At 47.7% G+C, this 18,665-nt stretch overlaps 1 protein-coding gene across 6 annotated transcripts in view; it reads right to left on the reverse strand.

Annotated features, from left to right (window-relative positions):
* Positions 1-221: 221 nt before the first annotated feature.
* Positions 222-18,665, reverse strand: part of WDR62 (WD repeat domain 62) — a 46,098-nt gene continuing 27,654 nt past the window's right edge. Inside the window, exons 13-32 of one of the 6 annotated variants that reach the window (XM_036440314.1) lie at positions 18,157-18,282; positions 14,354-14,421; positions 14,150-14,271; positions 13,257-13,332; positions 12,494-12,605; positions 12,341-12,404; positions 11,492-11,620; positions 10,317-10,450; positions 8,524-8,576; positions 6,579-6,797; positions 4,711-4,781; positions 4,267-4,370; positions 3,798-3,908; positions 3,390-3,524; positions 3,011-3,122; positions 2,769-2,901; positions 2,628-2,688; positions 1,774-2,442; positions 645-802; positions 222-550 (exon numbers count right to left, since the gene is read on the reverse strand). In XM_036440314.1, the coding sequence (XP_036296207.1) occupies positions 287-550; positions 645-802; positions 1,774-2,442; positions 2,628-2,688; positions 2,769-2,901; positions 3,011-3,122; positions 3,390-3,524; positions 3,798-3,908; positions 4,267-4,370; positions 4,711-4,781; positions 6,579-6,797; positions 8,524-8,576; positions 10,317-10,450; positions 11,492-11,620; positions 12,341-12,404; positions 12,494-12,605; positions 13,257-13,332; positions 14,150-14,271; positions 14,354-14,421; positions 18,157-18,282 (2,921 nt within the window). In that variant the 3' untranslated portion in view covers positions 222-286. Of the gene's footprint in view, positions 551-644; positions 803-1,773; positions 2,443-2,627; positions 2,689-2,768; positions 2,902-3,010; positions 3,123-3,389; positions 3,525-3,797; positions 3,909-4,266; positions 4,371-4,710; positions 4,836-6,578; positions 6,798-8,523; positions 8,577-10,316; positions 10,451-11,491; positions 11,621-12,340; positions 12,405-12,493; positions 12,606-13,256; positions 13,333-14,149; positions 14,272-14,353; positions 14,422-18,156; positions 18,283-18,665 lie in introns of those variants that run through there. The other 5 variants (XM_036440315.1, XM_036440313.1, XM_036440312.1 and 2 more) reach the window with 5 other exon arrangements.

The raw sequence follows: 18,665 nt of genomic DNA on the forward strand, positions 1-18,665 counted from the left end.
AAAACCAGGTGCTGGGATCATTATTACTGCAGTTCCAAAACTTCTTGGAATGGTGGTGGTCCTGTGTTCCCAATGACAGGTTCCGAGAACAGGACCTAGCATCAGGGCTTATGAGAGTTCTTTGGGATGGTCCACCAGAGCACTGCCCCCCACCCTCCCGCCCTGCATCCACCTGAAGGGGCTTTGTAGATGTGCCAACATAGGCACCAGCAAACATTCTCCCAAACTGTCCGTTTATTTGCTTAAAAATAACTATTTCATCAGAAAGTAGCAGGGCTGCCGACCCTCAGTCCCCCTGTGCCTTCCTCCGCACAGCCTGCACCAGCAGCTCTGAGTAGTGTTCCAGCAGGGCATGCAAATCTGGGCTGGCCAGGGGGCACAATGTAGGTGGGGAGGGAGGATCTGGGCTGGGAAGGGCCTGGGTTGGGGCCACATCATTCCCAACCAGCCAGTCGTTGGTCTCTAACTGGCTGTGGATCCAAAGGAAGGTGGAGGCCAGCTCAGTCCGTGCCTGCCGTTGCTTGGTACTCAACTTGTCACTGGAGACCATCTGCAAAGGGTGCCAACCTTGTTAAGAACCACCGAGGCCAGGCAGCCCCAAGGCATTCCCTCAGCCCTTTCCCCTGACTCTGGGTTTGGCTCACCAGGTGATAAAGGTCCAGGGCTTCTTGGAAGGCAGTCTGTAGTTTCTGCACAATGTTCCCCACACTGCTCACCTCAAGGGAAGCTGGGGACAGGACTCTGGCTGGCACTCCAGGCTCCCCCCAGTGTCCAGGGCTGTCCCTGAGTACACTGAGTGCATCTGGGGATAGAGGGCAGGGAATGAAAAAGACACCTCTAACTTTACAGCTGTTCTGAGAGAGGCCATGGTGACTGGAATGATCCCTATTACTGTCCCACTGCCTGCAAAATGTACTTTCCTCAGTCCCCCAGGCTCCCCTCCCTTCCCTCCTGTAGGTCTCAAATGCCACTTTCTCTCTGAAGCCTGTTTTCATCATTCTGTTTAAAACTATAACAACAGCCTGGCAGATGTGGCTCAGTGGTAGAGAGTCGACCTACGAACAAGGAGCTCCTGTCAGGACACATGCCTGGGTTGCGATCTCGATCCCAGTGGGGGACTTACAGGAATCAGCTGGTCAATGATTCTCTCATCATTGATGTTTCTATCTCTCTCTCCCTCTCTCTTTAAAATCAATTAAAAAATATGTATATGTTTTAAAACTGTAACAACTGCCCCCACTTCTCACTCTCTAAACCCTTTTTCTTTTAAAAATATATTTTATTGATTTTTCACAGAGAGGAAGAGAGATAGAGAGTAAGAAACATCGATGAGAAAGACATGCACACCCCCCACCGGGATGTGCTCACAATCAAGGCACATGCCCTTGACTGAAATCGAACCCAGGACCCCTCAGTCCACAGTCCGATACTCTATCCACTGAGCCAAACTGGTTCTGGTACTAAACCCTTTTTCTTTATTTCCCTCCTTAGCACATCACTTTGTGATACATTTAACACTTTCCTCATAGATTTAATTTGGGCATCTTTCCCAATTAAGGTGTAGATTCTTTGTAGTCTTGTTTAACACCTCATCCCATCCATGTCCTCAGGGCCTAGAACAAAAAGCCCAACACATACAAAGTGCTCACTAAATAGTTCAGTAAAGAATAAACGAATGTCAAAGCCCCTATGACCAGGCCAAGTGTCTACCTTTGGAGCTGTTAAATGAGATGAGTTTGGGAGACAACCCCTTATCCCAAGGGTGATACTCACCAGGAGTGAGCTCCAGGAGAGAGGTGATGCTGCCAGGCATGGCCTCTGGGAGTGGGGGGCTGTTGGGGTGGGCAGGGGTGTTGAGGGGCTCAGGGGCCAGAAGCCTTGGAATAAAGGCGGAGTTGTGGAGCCTCAAGGAGCTCATATCTATAGGGCTGGAAGCTGGGAAGCTAGCTGTTGTGACTGTGACATCGGACTGGGTGGCTACATGTTCCTGGGACCAGACACAAGTAGTGGGTGGCTCCAGTGGGGGTGAGGGCAGTAAAAGCCTGTCACAGACGCTTGACAGGGTCTGCTTGAAGCTGGCCCGGGCTTCATGGCTGCCCTGGGAGGGAAGGACAGGCTCTTGGCCCTCACTGTCAGAACTGGTTGCTGCCGTGGTGGTGATGGCCTGAAGCTCCTGGTCCAGGGTGGCCAGCTTCCCCAGGGATGAGGGCCTGCAGAGGGGTCTCCCTCCCTCTTTGTCAACCAAGACAGGGTCCTCACTGTCTTCAAGGGTAATGCTGGGTGACATCTTGACACAGGAACTGGCAGTAGCCTCTATATAGGAACAGGTAGAGGGGGTGTGGAGGCCTGGAGTAGGTAGGGTTGTGGGTGCCAGAGGCTTCCTGTCTGTAGGCAGCACTGAGGAGGAGGGGACACAGGAAGCTGGCCCTGTGAGGCAGGGGGCTGTAAAGGAAGCAAACATCCAGGTCACTTTTACATCCAAGCCAAAAAACTGATAGACAGGGCCCCACCCCAGGATAGCTGCAGGGTCTGAGCAGACTTTCCCCATCCCACTCATGGTTCAGCTGGGCATCCAGGGCCATTTGCTGAGAAGCCCAGGGATGTCTATTAGGAATGGTGACACTCACTCAGTGGGCACCAGGCCTCCAGATTGTCAAGGGACTCCTTAGCTTTCCTTCCAGAGAGGACCTGCAAACACAACCATGAGGTGAGGACAAGGCTTCCCAGCTCCCAGCCCTATGTCCTGAGGAGGTGGCCCAAGTACTCACGTTGGTCCTCCCTGAGAAGGTGTAGCCAGTACCTGGTTCTGCTCTGACCTGGTTTCCCTGGAGGTCTCTGAGTTTGACCTCCGGGGACTTCACAAGGTGCAGGTGCAGCGGGGAAGGAAAGGTGTGGTTGAGCCTGTGGGGAGGAAACCAGGCAGTTGTGCCTGCCCTGGGATGCTCCCGAGGACATAGCCCCATCCTGGAATTCAGAAAGCTGGAACGTTCAGCAGTTCACCAGCTCCTACCTGGATGTCTTCTGGAGACGTGAGAGGAACTGGGCTGAGATGCTCAGCCGGGGATTAAAAAAGTCCTCATCTGCAGAGGCCGTCACATCTCTTAGGGATCTGTGAAATAGCTCTAGGGGAAGATGCCAAGGGTGACCACAGAACCCCTATAGCCAACTAGTCCTAGGTCCAGGCAGACCCACAAAGCACCAGGCAAATCCTTCAAAACTCCAGTCAATAGACCACACAAAGCGACTGGAGCAGGAAGAAGAAACTGTGCAACTCAGTGCTTAAGATAAAACATGTGCCCTCCCACTATTTTCATGTTCCCCTGCTAGGGAAAGCCTAAACCAGAGATGCACACACAGTGCCTAGGCAGGGCTGAGGAGCAGGGCCCTACCCTCAGGGTGGGTGTCAGTAAGCGTCTCAAAGTGGTGGCGGAGAAACCTCTCTTGCTCAGGGGTCTGGGGCAGGGAGCCATTGGATATGCTTGTCAGCTCAGGCCGAGACAACTCTTCTGCAGTTCCTGGGCATTCTGTGAGAGGCAAATGGAGCAAGCGGGAGAGAACCTTCAACACTTAGTCATGGCAGACACCCCGACAGACACTTAACAATGGAGAAAGCTGAACTTGCCCAGCACACACCCTGGTGCCACCAGGCTTAGAAGGAAAGACTGATGTCTCTGTCTTCTTAGGTGAGGCTCAGTGGGCACCAAGTGTAGGGCTGATGTGGGGCCAGAGTTTATGTATCAAGACCACCCCCTAAGCAAGACCCATGTACTGCCCTTCCTCATGTCTGGCCTATTTACCTGGTATAGGGGTCACGGTCGCGTCAAACCGAGGGTCTGAGTCCAGCTGTAGAGGGGAGGAATGGATGGTGGTGAAGGTACACTCCAAGTAGGCTTCTGAATCCCCTGAATCTAAAGAAGCAGGGAGGGGAAATGGGAGAGTCAGGAGCCCAAAGCCACGCCCTTTTTGGGTGAGTCGGGTAAGTGGTTCAGTTTTCTAGATTTTAGTTTCCCCATTTGGAGAATGGGGATAATACTCGCCCCCTACTTTTATGGACCAACAAGGTTACACTTGGAGGAGGTGGCAGAGCTAAGCTGCCGTCAGTGGGCAGTTTGTCTCCAGAATCCTCTGGTAACACCAAGGACCAAGTCTGTCTTCTACAATAGATTCTTGAATTTCAGGAAGACTGGGCTAAGGTCATCATCAGTGCCCAGAATGAGGCCTAGCGGGAGGAGACTACAGCAGGGTCCTTGCCAGGTCCAGACTCACCCTCAAGTTTGCTCTGATCCTTCGAGCCCATAGAGGAGACCCTGAGATAGGAGTCACCTTGCTGGTCTCCAGGCTCACTCTCCACTTCTTCTGAGACGTACTTGCTGCAGAGCCAATAGGGGAGGAGGAGGAAATGATAACATACTACTTAGTAAACAACTGGTCCCTACTCAGAACCCCGAAACATCTGTACCTTGCTCCCTTTGGGAGCACTACTTTGCCTCTCCTCCTTCCTCCAAAGGCTCCCTTCCCCCCAGAGTGCCTTGCACCTCCACCTAGAACCATGGACACATGCTGCAGGGCTGGGCTTCTACTCCATCTGGGCCACACCCCTTCCTCCCCACTCCCATAGCCTACTGCAAGAGCAGTTCTTCCAGAATACGCCTATCAGCTGAGGCTTCCTCTCTCCAACTAAGGCTCCCATTGTGTGTGAAAGACACCCACCTGTCTGTCCCTGGGACAGTCACCTCTACCTCCAGGGAGCTGATGACATCTCTGGCTTCAGAGCACTCCTTCTGTGGAGGCAGGCAGGAAGGATTCCTACAGCCATCTTCCTGGGGACTCTCTGACTGTGGGGTGAAGAGGCACAGCCATCTGAGGCAGCTGTGGCAACCAGGGCCCTTCCAAGTTTCTAAGTGTTACAGTAAAGAAGTCGGGGATAATGGCAGCCCCCACTGTTGGATGCTCACTGTGCACCAGGGCCTAGACCAAGCCTTTTGTTCACCAAGAACTCACTATGTATCCAACTGCATTATCATAAGCCCCTTTACAAATAAGGAATAAATATGGCTCTGACTCTCTAAGTGTTTGTTTATATGAAGTTCAAAAACAGGCAAACCGGCCCTAGGTGGTTTGGCTCAGTGGATAGAGCCTGAGGACTGAAGGGTCTTGTGTTCAATTCTGGTCAAGAGCACATGCCTGGGTTGCAGGCTCGACTTCCAGTAGGGGGCATGCAGGAGGCAGCCAACCTAAAATTCTCTTTCATCCTTGATGTTTTTTTCTTTCTCCCTCTCCCTTCCTCTCTAAAATCAATAAAAATATATGTAAAAAACAAAACAAAACAACAGATAAACCAGTCCATGGTGAGAGAGGTCAGAATGCTGGTCACCCTGGGTGGAAGTACTGACTGGGAGGGGCACAGAGTCTTCCTGGAGATAGATATGCTTTATATTTACCTTGGTGGTGCATATACACAGGAAATAATTCATCAAGCTATTTACTTAAGATTTGTGCATAACTGCCTGTATATATTATACCACAATAAAAAAGAAAACATATAATAGGATAAAGAAGAATTTTATTTGGAAAATAATAAAATAAGAGCTAAAATTGCTTCAGCACCTCTAAGGGGACCCAGGCTCTGTTCTTAGCATTAGATTTCTATAAAAGTCCTTTGAGGGCTATTTTTTTTTTTTTTTAATTCTCACCCGAGGACATGCTTAGAAAGAGGAAGGGAGAGGGAGACAGGGAGGGAAAGATAGGTGTAGATATATAGATATAGAGAGAAACATTGATGTGAGAGAGTAACATCAATCGGATGCCTTCTGTATGCTTTGCTACTGGGGATCAAACCTACAATCCAGGTGTGTGTCCTGACCAGGAATAGAACAGGCAACGTTTCAAGCACAGGATGATGCACAACCAATTGAGCCAATCACCCCAGCCAGGCCTCTGAGGGCTATATTTCAATAACCATTTTAAGAAATATTTTTAGTCATCTTTTTTTTTTTTTTTTTCAATGTCTATATTTTTGAAAACTGAAGCCCAGAGAGGCAGGCCTTGCTTTAATTCACACAGCAGAAAAGAGGCAGAGCTGAGTTCCACTTGTTCAAATGTCCCCCTACTCAGGCCCAGGCCTGCTCTTGGGCCCAAACTCTTTTTTTTTCTTTTCTTTTTAAAAAATATATTTAATTGATTTTTTACAGAGAGGAAGGGAGAGAGCTAGAGAGCTAGAAATGTCGATGAGAGAGAAACATCGACCAGCTGCCTCTTGCACACCCCCTACCGGGGATGTGCCCGCAACCAATATACATGCCCTTGACCGGAATCGAACCTGGGACCTTTCAGTCCATAGACCGACGCTCTACCACTGAGCCAAACCAGTTTTGGCTGGGCCCAAACTCTTAATCCTCAAAGGGACTCACCTTCTACATTCCTGGTCTGCCCTAAGAATTCTCACTGTGTACCAGGCCTAGGCTCACCCTTCTGCCCTCTACCATTTTAGGCAAACCTCTCGTGCCCCTGAAGTGGTACAGTTAGTCGTGTTTTCAAAATGAGAGCATTGACAGTTGTGGAGCTGGGGCAGTCCTTACCTCATTCAGCAGGCCTGCCAGGTGCTGTGGCTTCACTATGTCCAGAATGGAGTCCTCCAGACTGTCGGACTTTAAGGGAGTAAAGCAGCAATCCAGGTCACGGACATCCAGGATGGTCTTGAGGGGCTCCTGGTCAGCCCGCTCTGCCCAGCGGCCATGTGGCTGGTAGCTGTGCTTGGTGTAGAAGGCTGAGCCATCCACCATATCATCATCTCCAAGCTGAGGATGATGAGATGGTCAGGCAGTCAGCCAAATGATCACAAACTCCAATAAGGACCAGGGACTACACAAACCTCATCCAGTCTCTTGGCTTTAAACACTACTCAGAAATAACTTCCAGACACCTGTCTCCAGCCTGAACCTTGCTCTTAAACTTCAGAAGTATCCATGCAACTGCCCTACAGCTCCAATTTAGCAAACACATTGAAAACCGATCTCCCCAAACCTCTTTCCTAAAGTCTTCCCCATCTTGGCTATTCTTTCCGGTTGCTCAGGCCCCAAACATTGAAGGCCATCCTTCATTCCTCTCTCTTATTTTGTCCCTCATACTCCACATTGTATTTCCTCAGCAAAATCTGTCAGCTTTGTCATTCAAACACATCCAAGATACAGCTACTTCCCCTTCTACCCTGGTCCTGCCAACTGATGCCTACTACCAAGACTGTTGCTTGAGACAGTGGAGGGTGGGTGTTTGAGAATTCAGGCCACCTAGCATCGATTCCAGGTCCTCTAATTCCTAGCAGGGTGACCTTGGACAAGTTACTTAACCTCTTTGGGCCTCAATTTCCCTACTGTGAAATGGGATATGAAAAGCCCTCATCTCAATGAGAATTAAATAAGGTTTCACATGTAAAAGACTTAGAACAAATCTTGCACAAAGCAAATGTACAGTGATTATTTGTTGCATGTAATTCCAATTGTAATCCTATATAATAAAAACTGAGCGACCTAAACCAGAGACCAGAATGACTGCGGCCCCTCGCCCCAGTGAGCCCCGCCCCACCATAGGGATCCCCACCCTATGCCCACTAGGGCAGGCCAGCCTCTATCTTATATAATAAAAGGTAATATGCAAATTTACCCTAATGGCAGAATGACCAGAACGACCACTTGACCAGTCGCAATGAGGCAGGCACACTGACCACATCTTTGTCTCTTTCCCTGTCAGGCAGACTCTGATTGCCAAATGGCGAAAGGGGAACTGGGAGTGGGTAGTGGGAGACGTGAGGATGACCTGCGGTGGGGGTGGGGCCGGCAAGTGAGCAGTAATGGCCCCTTCACCTGGCCAACAGGCTCTGATCATCTGATGGCAAATGGGGAATGGGGGGGGGTGGGGTGAGTGGTGGCGGGGGGTGGGAGGGGCCCAGGGCCAGTTGCAGGCAGCCAGGGAAGATGGCCCTGATCATAGGACAGGCCTAGGGACCATACCCACACACGAATTTTGTGTGCTGGGCCTCTAGTATACACTAATAAGGGGAAGCTTGGGGGCCTGAGAGAGCATGGCCAGATGCCCTGACCTGGTCTGCAGGGAAGGGGATTACAGGAGGTATTTCCCTGCAAGGCTTTTATCTGAGGCCTGATATTGTTCCTAAAATAAACTCTCCAAACTAGGGTTTAGGATTCTGCTAGCCTGCTCTTCCTCCAAGATAACAATCATCCATTCAATCCTAATATTATTTCCTTTCTCAAATTTTTTCCCTTCATAGCACTTATAGGCTCCAAAAATAGTTTATTGTGGATATTGTCCATCTCCTATGTAAGAAAATAAACTTGTGAAGGCAGAGATTTATCAGTAGATACATGTTGCATGAATGAAGGGCTATCTAAGCTGAGACTAGAAGGGTGATGGGATTCTCCAGGGAAGAGAAATATGGAGAGGGAAAATAAGAACATGGAGGAGGGTACCCCTACTTGGCCAGGTATCACAGTTTCCAAGCAGACTTACCAGCCGCTTTGCCCAGAGTGGCAGCTTACCATTGGTCAGTAGGCACTGAGGATCTGAAGAGACACACAGAATCATGAAAAGAGAATAAATAACCCAACAACCATACATAAACAGGCAATTCTCCAAGCAGACAATCTAGAACCCACAGACATATCAAAAGATGCTTAACCTCACTAACTGTCAGGGAAATGCACAATGACACAATGGGATATAATGTTTTACCCATAAGATTTGACCAAAATTAAAATGCTGCATACTATCAAATGGTGGCAAAAACATGGGGGAAGGAAGAGGGAACACGGATGAGGCAGTAAGTGGATTTGGAGGGCCCTGTTCTCTTTTAAGAGAAAAAATATACTAACCCCGGGGCTAGCATTGTCAGTCCTCAGCCTTTGTCCTGGAGAAACACTCTCACACATGCCTGAGGAGGACTAGCAGTGGTCAGCATAGTCTCCTTCACAACAGTATAAAGTTAGAAAAACCTAAATGCCTATCCAGAGGGAGTAACTTAAAATACCCTGCTTTGGTGCTGGTTAAAGGAGGGAAGTCTCTGCTTCATATCCACTAACATACAGGTAGATAAGATACTTTTGAGAGGAAAAAGATACAGAACAATATTACAGTATAATAAAATTTGTGGGCACATATATGTTTGCTATGGATATGTATATTAATGTTCATGAAAAGGCCTATAAGGAGTCACACCTGGAGAGGACACTAGATTGGGAGTGAGGGTGGGTGATGAAGAAAATTAACTTATCCTGATTTTCCCCCAAAGCTGAATTCTCATGATGCTGTTGCCTGCCAATCAGCCATCAGTTGGCCTATGCCTGTTGGCCCCTTGTTGCTGGAGCCCACCACCCACATTAAAAGCATCTAGTGCTAATCACTATTCCCAGCCTCTCTCATAGCTGGAGCCACCATGCCTGAGGGACCTAAGATAAATCTGTCAGGGCTTTTGGGAAAAGGTTCCTTTCTAAAAGATTCTGGGAGGAAATGCTCTATTCAAATGTGATTCTGATGCCTTAAACTTAAGCAACCATCTTACAACTATGAGGCCTACATCAAGGCAATATACAGAGGAGCAGAAATTTATAAAGGGCCTGACCTTTTGTAAAGACATTAAGCTATTGCTCTCCCTTTTGCCTGAACTACAAAATCTGTTCTGTCTTCTGGTGAATGTGCTCTGTTTCTTCTGGGACATCATCTTTACAGTCCTCCCAGGAAAGAAAGAGTCTACCAATATAGAGAAAAGTAGATCCCAGAGACAGAGAAAAATACATTCCTTTAACATCACCTGACTATTTGTGTGTCTTTTTTTTTTTTTAATATATTTTATTTATTTTGTACAGAGAGGAAGGGATAGAGATAGAGAGCTAGAAACATCGATGAGAGAGAGTCATCGATCAGCTGCCTCTTGCACACCCGCTACTGGGGATATGCCCGCAACCAAGGTACATGCCCTTGACCGGAATCAAACCTGGGTCCCTTAAGTCCCCAAGCCGACGCTCTATCCATTGAGCCAAACCGGTTTCGGCCACCTGACTATTTGGATCCAGCTATGCTGAAGCCAATCCTCTTACATTTTCAGGCACATGAACCATTAAATTCTTTTCCCAGCTTAAGACAATGAGAGTCTGGTGCTATTACACTGAGAGTCCTGACTAAAATATGATTATTGAACTTTAATATGTGCCAGGCATGAAAGCAAAGCAGTGTGTGAAACCTAGCAATGACCCCATAGACTGATAGAGGTCAACAGAGGGCTCCTTTGGATGGGCCCCCTTCCCAACCTGGATCCAAGCTCTCTTTGGATGGTGTCTTCAGTAATTCTTCAGGTTCACACTCTCCCTCCAGCTCATCCTCCGTCTGCTCTCCAGATCTTAGAGAGCAAATCTCGTTGGGCATGGATGCATATGTCTCCTGCCTGAAACCAGGAATGAGGAGGGCAAGGAAAAAATTGGTAAGTAGGGTGCTAGAGGAACCTGCCTAGGGCCAGGACCCTGTGCTAGATTCCAAATGAACATATTACTAACTTCAAAATGGTACTGGGAGGTCTCACTACTCTGCTAGAAACATGTCACCATAATAAATGAGATTTGAGAGTCTGGGTTCAGAAAATAAGACAAATGCTCCAAGGGCCACCCACAGCAATGGGACCTTTGAACAGTAAAGCAGATAGTGGGGCTTAAGTATTGAGCTGCTGGTTCTGTTTTGAGAAGTAAAGGGTGGCATTGAGATTTTTAGCTCCTTTGAAATACAGGAGACTAAAACATGATTGACACGAGGTGAGCACTGGTGCCAGGACCTGCTCCAGCCCGAGTAGGGTGCGAGGCTCAAAACCAGGAGCCAAAGGTAGCTGCTCTCTCCCTAAGTGCCTATATCTACAATATTTCCAAAACCACTGCACACATCAAGGGCTGGTCCCCACAGGGAGGCAATGACAAAGCCTCAAAACAGAGATGGGGACAGCTCCAGCAGGAGAAAGAAAAAAAAAAAAAAAATTCCCACAATCTTGCAATAAAACCGAGACCTCCAAACCAAAATCCTAAATAAAAAACTAGATCATGAATTCACTCCAAATAAAAGTGGTCTTTCAGCATAAAAATTTCAAAGAATAGAAGATATCTCAACACCACTGGACCCCTTCCTGACCTTCTTCCCTACTCCTGGAGCCTCCTGGGCTTCCTATCTGGAGAGCCTGAGAGCACTGTGATAGGGGAATATCACAGTGCTCTCAGGCTCTCCAGGTACTTTGCTTTTCCACTCCAAAACCCTTCTCATATATATTATCACAACTTTGTATTCAAAGCCCGTCTTCCACGCTCAACTGTGAGAGTGCAGAAGGCAGGGCCCAGGGCTGTCTTGGCTGTGACTATGTCCTCAGCATCGTCATCTTGGGGCCAAGGGCAGGAACATATTCCTCTGAGGGAGGAGAGATTGAATATGTACAGGTGGCTGCTAGGACCTGGGATGGCTTCTCCATTTCCCATCCTTTGTATTCTGCTGCTGCTGCTGCTCCAGATGGTCAATTTCCAGCAAGTGCTGCTTCATGCAATTGGTAATCTCTGGGCCCAGGTGCCAGATGAACACACAGCTGTAGAGGCCAAAGAGAGATGTGGAGGAAGAGGAACAATGACTATGGATGCAATCTAACTCTGAAGCCACCTGAGTCATCACGGCCAAGACTGAATTTCCTGGCACCTCCCAGAAGACACAGTCCATCAGCTTAGTGCAGGGGCTGCAGCCATGCCAGGTCCACATCCTGGATAGGCTCCAGGGCAGCTAACCAGGGCCTGTTCTGAAATCTTCCAGACCAACGAAGGGGGCTGTGAGAAAGCATTGTAGCAAATTGAAGGGAGTGGCAAAAAGGACTTGCTTGAGTAACAACATTGTGATAAGAAATTCATTTTTATTTATTATATTTACTATAAATTAGCATATATATCATTTATATAAGGAAATATATCAGAATGACATATATGATCATCGCATTTGATTTTCACCATATAATTTTCAAGGTAGATGGTATCAGCTCTCTTACAAAGGAGCAAACTGAGGCTGAAAGAGGGAAATGACCTGCTCAAGGTCACAAGCAAATAAGTAGCAGATATGGGATTTGAACTCAGGACTGGGTGTGACACCAAGGTGCATGCTGATCAAGGAGAGAGAAAGCTGGAATTTTCAGAAGAGTTCTCTGCACAGGCAGGTTGTGAGCCTGGTGTTTCCGGTCTCTGAGCCCCTGCTCTCCCCACAGTGTAGGTCCCACCTGTTCCTAAAGGGAGGCCAGCCTGGGCAACCTCGAGGCCTTTCCCACCTGTCTCCAGATACTGTAATCAAGTGACGACAGTCATAGGTGAACTTCATGCCAGTGACAATTTCTAGAAACAAAGCAGAGAAGCTGCATTGACCTGAGTCAGAAGGCTATGTGGGGTGGGGAGATGTCTCAAGTATTGTTAGGCACACCCACCAGAATGGCCAAACATCTTGGCAATGCACTCGCCCGAGTAAAAGTCTATCACCGAGATGCTTTTGTCAGAGCAGCTTGTGGCCAGGAAGGTGCCAGAGGGGTCCACGTGGACCTGCCAAGAGGATGCAAATGATGTTTCATGCTGCCTGCTTCTCACCCTCAGCCCCCATTGATTGAGGACCACCCGCCTGCTGAACTCATCCCAGAGCCCTCACGACACACACCCTGGTTCGGTAAGAACTCCTGTTCCCATTTCACAGGTAAAGAAATTAACAACCACAACAATGGTACTGATGGCAGCCAGGCCCTGTGCTTAGCACTATACCTGTGTGAATTATTTCCTCCACAGAACCCTGTGACAGAAGCTCTCTATATTTGTATTTTACAGATGATGAGCCAGACTGGAAAGATAACGCTTGCCCAAGGTTACAATCAGCCTGAACTCTTACCTAGTCCAGAGGCTCTGAGAAGGTCCTTGCCTTGGCCTGGGTAACACAGGCAGGGGATAAGCCTGGCAAGAGAGCCCAGGCCTCTTCACAGCACATTCTGTTGCCCTCAAAACGGAAACCAGTTAAAATGGCTCCACTTGGGAAATGGCTCAGTAAGTAAAGGTGAAATAGTGTGAGCTACCCCTTGGCTCTCAGCCAGACCAGAGTGGGTAGTTGGCCAGCAAGTGATCCTTTGACCAGAATAGCAGATACAAAGGGGAACCTTGTGTGTGAGGTGTGTTATAGTTTTCACCCTGGGGGCTGTGGCTCCTCACCTTCAGCAGAGACCCTTCATCACCCTGGGAGCCCTTGTAGCATTTCTTCTGCTTTCCATTCATGGTGTTGTAGACTCTGGGGAGGTGGTTGCAGAATATGGCCAACACGGACCTGTCTACCCGCCCCCTCCTTTCTCTGGAAGCCCACTGCCACTGCTTATCCCCCATTCAATGCCTGGACTGAAATTCCATCTCAGGCTAAAGTCATAGAAATTACTTATTAGGGTGTCTGTTGAATTAATGCCTGTCTCCCTGCCATAGAGCAAGCTTGAGTGTCTAACACCCAATTTGAATGAGCAAATGAAGGAGGTGAGAACCTCTTTGTGCATGCTATGTCCTCCGCACACTCTCTTCTCCCCTCCTTGGCTCAATCCTAAAGGTCCTTCACAGTCTGTTCAGACATTCCTTCCATCAGGCCCTGTTTGATTCCCAGGTGGGTTCAGATATCTCTCCAGAGCCCAACCCCTTGGTTTCCCCTACCCCAGTCCTGACCACTCCATGTGTCGCTGCCTCGTGAAGTGTCCACTTCCCCTCCACAGGACTGTGAGTTTTGTGAAGGCAGGGCCTGGAGCTGCCCTGCTCACTGCTGCTACTGACTATCCCAGGCAAGTGCTCAGGGAATATAGGAGAAAGAATAAGTTTATAAGTCATCTCAGTCACCCCACATAGGCTTCTGGAGAGCCTGAAGGAACCCTCTGCTAATCTGGAGGCTATGCCTAGGTGAACCCACCTCCTAAGAAACACCTGCTGGGTCCCTCTACCCACTCAGCTTGGTGAGCAGGGTGAAGGAGAGCAGATAGCTCATGAGAAAACAGACTTAACTAGGTCCCATTCAGGCCCCACTTATCAAGCAGCCAAGGCCAGGCTGAGTAAGAGCCCAGGCAGTTCCTTACCTCACATTGCGGTCCTGGCAGGCCACAGCCACGTACTTCTGGGTGATGTCAATATCCATGTCATACAAGGTAGTCTTTTCTGCCACATGGTGGGTACGGACAAAGTGGAGCCCATCGGAGCCCTGGCAGGGCAGGCAGGGCCTTCAAAGGACAACTCTGACAAGCCCCCAAACCCCAGCCCCCAAGAAGGCCACCTCACTCTACCCGCTGGGCACTGCGAAAGTAGATGCTCTTGTCGGCCCCACAGCTGATCATTTGGATGTCTCTGTTGCCTGTAAGAGGAGGAAGTGGTGTATTAGGACACCCTGTGCCTCACTGGGGCTAGGATCCTAGCTACAGAACTCCACTGCAAGAAAATTCTGCTAGGAGTCAGAGCGACTTTCCAGTGGTTAGGTGGGTGCTAGGTGCAGATAGGAGTCTATAAGATGTGAGCAGTGTGTGTGAGGGGGTACAGATGGAACAGTTGCAAGGGAGGCCTCTGTTGAACAAGGACACCTAGGGAAACAAAAGCCAGGGACACAGAAGGGGCACCATGTCTAAGACAGGTAGACTACTGGAGGCTCATGCCATCAAGAACTATCAGAACACCCCCACATACTTCAGGCCAGGCCCCATGCCACGTTGGCTTCCCTCTTCCTGACGGCTCACTAGCCACTCATATACAAATGGGACCCAGGGCCTGAGTCACATGGTCCTTGACTCAGGGTGCACAGTGTCAGGACAGGACCAGGACTGAAGCCTGGCATTCTCTGGTTAAATGCTGTGTTCTGAACCCTGCTTCCTCTCCAAACCTCAGCTTCCTATCTGTATAATAAGCCTACAATGGCCCCTGCCCTAAGAAATTGTGTGAAACCTTTGGGAACAGTGGCTGGTAAGCACTTTCATTATTGTTCTTCCTTTATTAAAAAAAATATTTTTATTTGTATTGATTTCAGAGAAGGGAGAAATAGAAATGTGGTGAGAGAGAATTACTGATCAGCTGCTCCTGCATGTCTCCTACTGGGGATCAAGCTTGCAACCCGGACATGTAACCCATCTGGGAATTGAAACATGACCTCCTGATTCATAGGTTGACGCTCAACCACTGTGCCATACTGCCTTTCTTTATAGAATAACAGCACAAATACTTCACAGAGTTGTGGTGAAAATGAAAAGACAAAATAAATACTTAGAAGCTTGGTACAACAGATGCTGCTCCTTCATGACAAGACATTTGAGAGAGCCCAGGACTGACATACAAGTTAAGATGTTACTCTAGCAGGAGTCACTGGCTCATAGAAGCGAGTGAGCCGTTTGTAGGAGGGAGTATGACATGGGAAAGACCCAGAGAGGGCTTTAACATTACTGTTAATGTTCTGCTTTTTAATCTGGGATGGTAGATCCAAACATTTAGTAATGTTAGGACCAAGAACAATCAGAACAATCGCTGGCTATAGAAAATTGATGTATGTATTCTAGTGCATACCTACTGACAATGAATCTTGATGTGGATATTCACTGTATTACAGTCATGTGCCACTTAATGATAGGGATATATTCTGTGAAATGTGTTGTCAGGTGACTTTGTCATTGTGATACCATCACAGAGAGCCCCTAAATGATATAGCCTATTACATGGCTAGACTGTATGGGATAGTCCATTGCTTCCAGACTATAAGCCTGCACAGCATGTTATTGCACAAAACAACACAAAATTAAATCAAGCATTAGAAAAAATGATAAGATCAAGAGTCAGTTAGACAAGATGTATAAGGCTGCTGCCAGTGTAACATGGCATACTGTTTTATAGCAAACTTTGTTTTGTAAGTATAAAGAGTATATGCTAAAATAACTTATAGTAAATACACAAACCAGTAACTTAGGTGTTTATTATTATTATTGATTATTATGTACTACATGTAATTGTATGTGCTATACTTTTATATGACAGGCAGCTAAGAATTGTTTACATCAGCATCACCACAAACACGTGAGTACTATGATGTGTGTTGCATTGTGATATTACAGTGGCTACAATGTCACTAGGCTATAGAAATTTTTTAGTTCATTATGTTATGGAACCATCTTCAAATAGGCAGCCTGATATTGATTGAAATGTTGTCATGTGGCACATATTATATTCTGTAAACTACATGTACTGTCTTCTACTTGTATGGACATGCTTCACAGGAAAGAATTAGAAGACTGAGTCTTTCTTTAGCAGGGTAGTTTCAGATAGATTCAGACTGACTGGTGCCGTTTATCTTGACTATCATCAATGTTTTGGGCATAACCAAGTGAGCCAGCCTGGCAGAGTGGGGCACTTGGAGCTTCATCCTCTCAGACTGGCTGGGGCTCTAATGAAGGCCCCCCTTTCAGAAGATGGCCTAAAGGACCAACTCCTGGCCCAATTATCGTCTTTCTTGGATTTAGACCATTCATTAAAGAAGAGGTCAGTGCCCTGGCTGGGTAGCTCAGTTGTTGGAGAGTCATCTAACAGGGTTGTGGGTTTATTCCCCTTCAGGGCACATACAGGAATGAACCAATGAATGTATAGGTAAGTGGGACAGCAGATCTCTCTCTATAGATTTCTCTCTTTCTCTTCCTCCCTCTCTTTTTCCTTTGCTCCCTCCCTCTCCTCTCTCTCAAATCAATCAATAAATTAATTTTTAAAAGGCAAGGGGCCAAACTGCCAGATTTGCTGCTTTATTCTAACTACTTCTAGTCAATGGAAAGAGCAGGGTGTCTGAGAAGGATGTCTGAGAAGTTTTAGTGAGGTCTTCATCAAGACAAATAAAACATAGTTAACTTGTTTTTGTTCAGCATCCTATCACCTTTGCTAGAGAGAGGTAGGGCAAGAAGTGGAGAGGACCAAGGGACATTAATACATTCTCAGTCACAAAATTATACTGTAAATAACATTTCATAGTCAAGAACTAGACTAGATGAATGCATTCTCCCATGAATATATATATTTAAAAAAATACATATTTTATTGATTTTTTACAGAGAGGAAGGGAGAGAAGGATAGAGAGCTAGAAACAACAATGAGAGAGAAACATCGATCAGCTGCCTCCTTCATACCCCCTACCGGGGATGTGCCCGAAACCAAGGTACATGCCCCTGACAGGAATCGAACCTGGGACCCTTCAGACGGCAGGCCAACGCTTTATCCACTGAGCCAAACCGGTTTCGGCGAATATATACTTCTTAAATAGAGCTTTAAACATGTTCTTAGGTTCTGATCACTTACACCCCACAAGGCCTGCCTCCCCTCCCCTTGGAACTCCTGAGGGACAGGGATTTCTATACTGAATCTTTTCAGTGTTGGAAGAATCCCTTTGATTTCCTTGTTGAGCATGGGCTTTGGAGAAGGCAAGATCCTATGCCTGCACCTACTAACTGTGTGACTCTGGCTATAAAATGGGTTAAGGAATGGGATACGACTAGATGGCACAAGGATAATCCCCAGCAAAGAATTAGCCTCCAGCAATTGTCACTGTTACTTTTTTCCCCCCGGTTAATGTCATCAGTGCTCAACCTGACCTCTCAGAGGACTGGCACCCTGATTTCTCTTTGGAGACCAGCCCTCATCTAATACCAGTCCTCCAGGATCAGGAGCGGAGGTAGGTGGTGGCTGGGCACACGAGCACGACCTGGCCAAAGAGAAACCTCTAAAGCCCTGGCACCAATAGCTATTCTGTAAAGGGCAGGGGCCTCAAACCAGCAAAAGGGAAGTCAGTTCCAATTTCTGCCAAAATGGATAGGAAGGTGGCAGATCTCTCTCCAGTGGCCCAGTGACAACCAAGATCCTGCCCTCCAGAGAAAGGCATAGCTATCAGAGGAAGAGAGTCCTAATAAATAATTTAATTTTAAAAAATTCAACCTTTGGATCCAGCTGTGCCTGAGTCTAGAGCTTGTTTCTCCCCTTTTGGGGGGGGGTCTAAGCTGAAAAGAGTTTTTGCTGTTACTTGCAGCCAAAGGAATCCATTAAATGAGATTGTGGAAGTGGGAGGGAAGGGACTCACCTGCAAATTTGATGGCTGTGATGGAGGAGGAGTGGTCATCCAGGGTCTGCTCCAGCTTGTAGTTCTTCTCCACGTTCAGCACGTGGATCAGTCGGTCCCGACTGGCCGAGGCAAGCAAGGTCAGCCCTGTGAGTGGAGAGGGTGGCCCGGGGTTCCCCGGAGACTACTTAATGCCTTTGCCTCCTAAAGAGCAGCATGGCGAACTTTCCAGGTCTTTGGTTCCATAATTGCTGCTAACTTGCTCTAAACCCAGAAAGGGAACACTTCCTCAGCTCCGTGCAATCTTTCCCTGGTCCTCCCAAATCCAGGCATTTCACATCCCATTAATCCAGGCGTTAATCCAGGGAGGATTAATCTTCATGTAAACATGGATGCTCCTTCACTTGTGCCACAACAGACATTCTAGTAGAGTCCAGCACTCCCTCCAACTCCTTGGCATGCCAGGTGAAGCCCTATTAACTTCTCAGCTTCCCCAAAACACTTCCCCTGCACTCTCTGAGCTCTGACTA

Source organism: Pipistrellus kuhlii, unplaced genomic scaffold (assembly GCF_014108245.1).
Source record: "Pipistrellus kuhlii isolate mPipKuh1 unplaced genomic scaffold, mPipKuh1.p scaffold_m20_p_17, whole genome shotgun sequence".
Lineage (NCBI taxonomy): Eukaryota > Metazoa > Chordata > Mammalia > Chiroptera > Vespertilionidae > Pipistrellus > Pipistrellus kuhlii.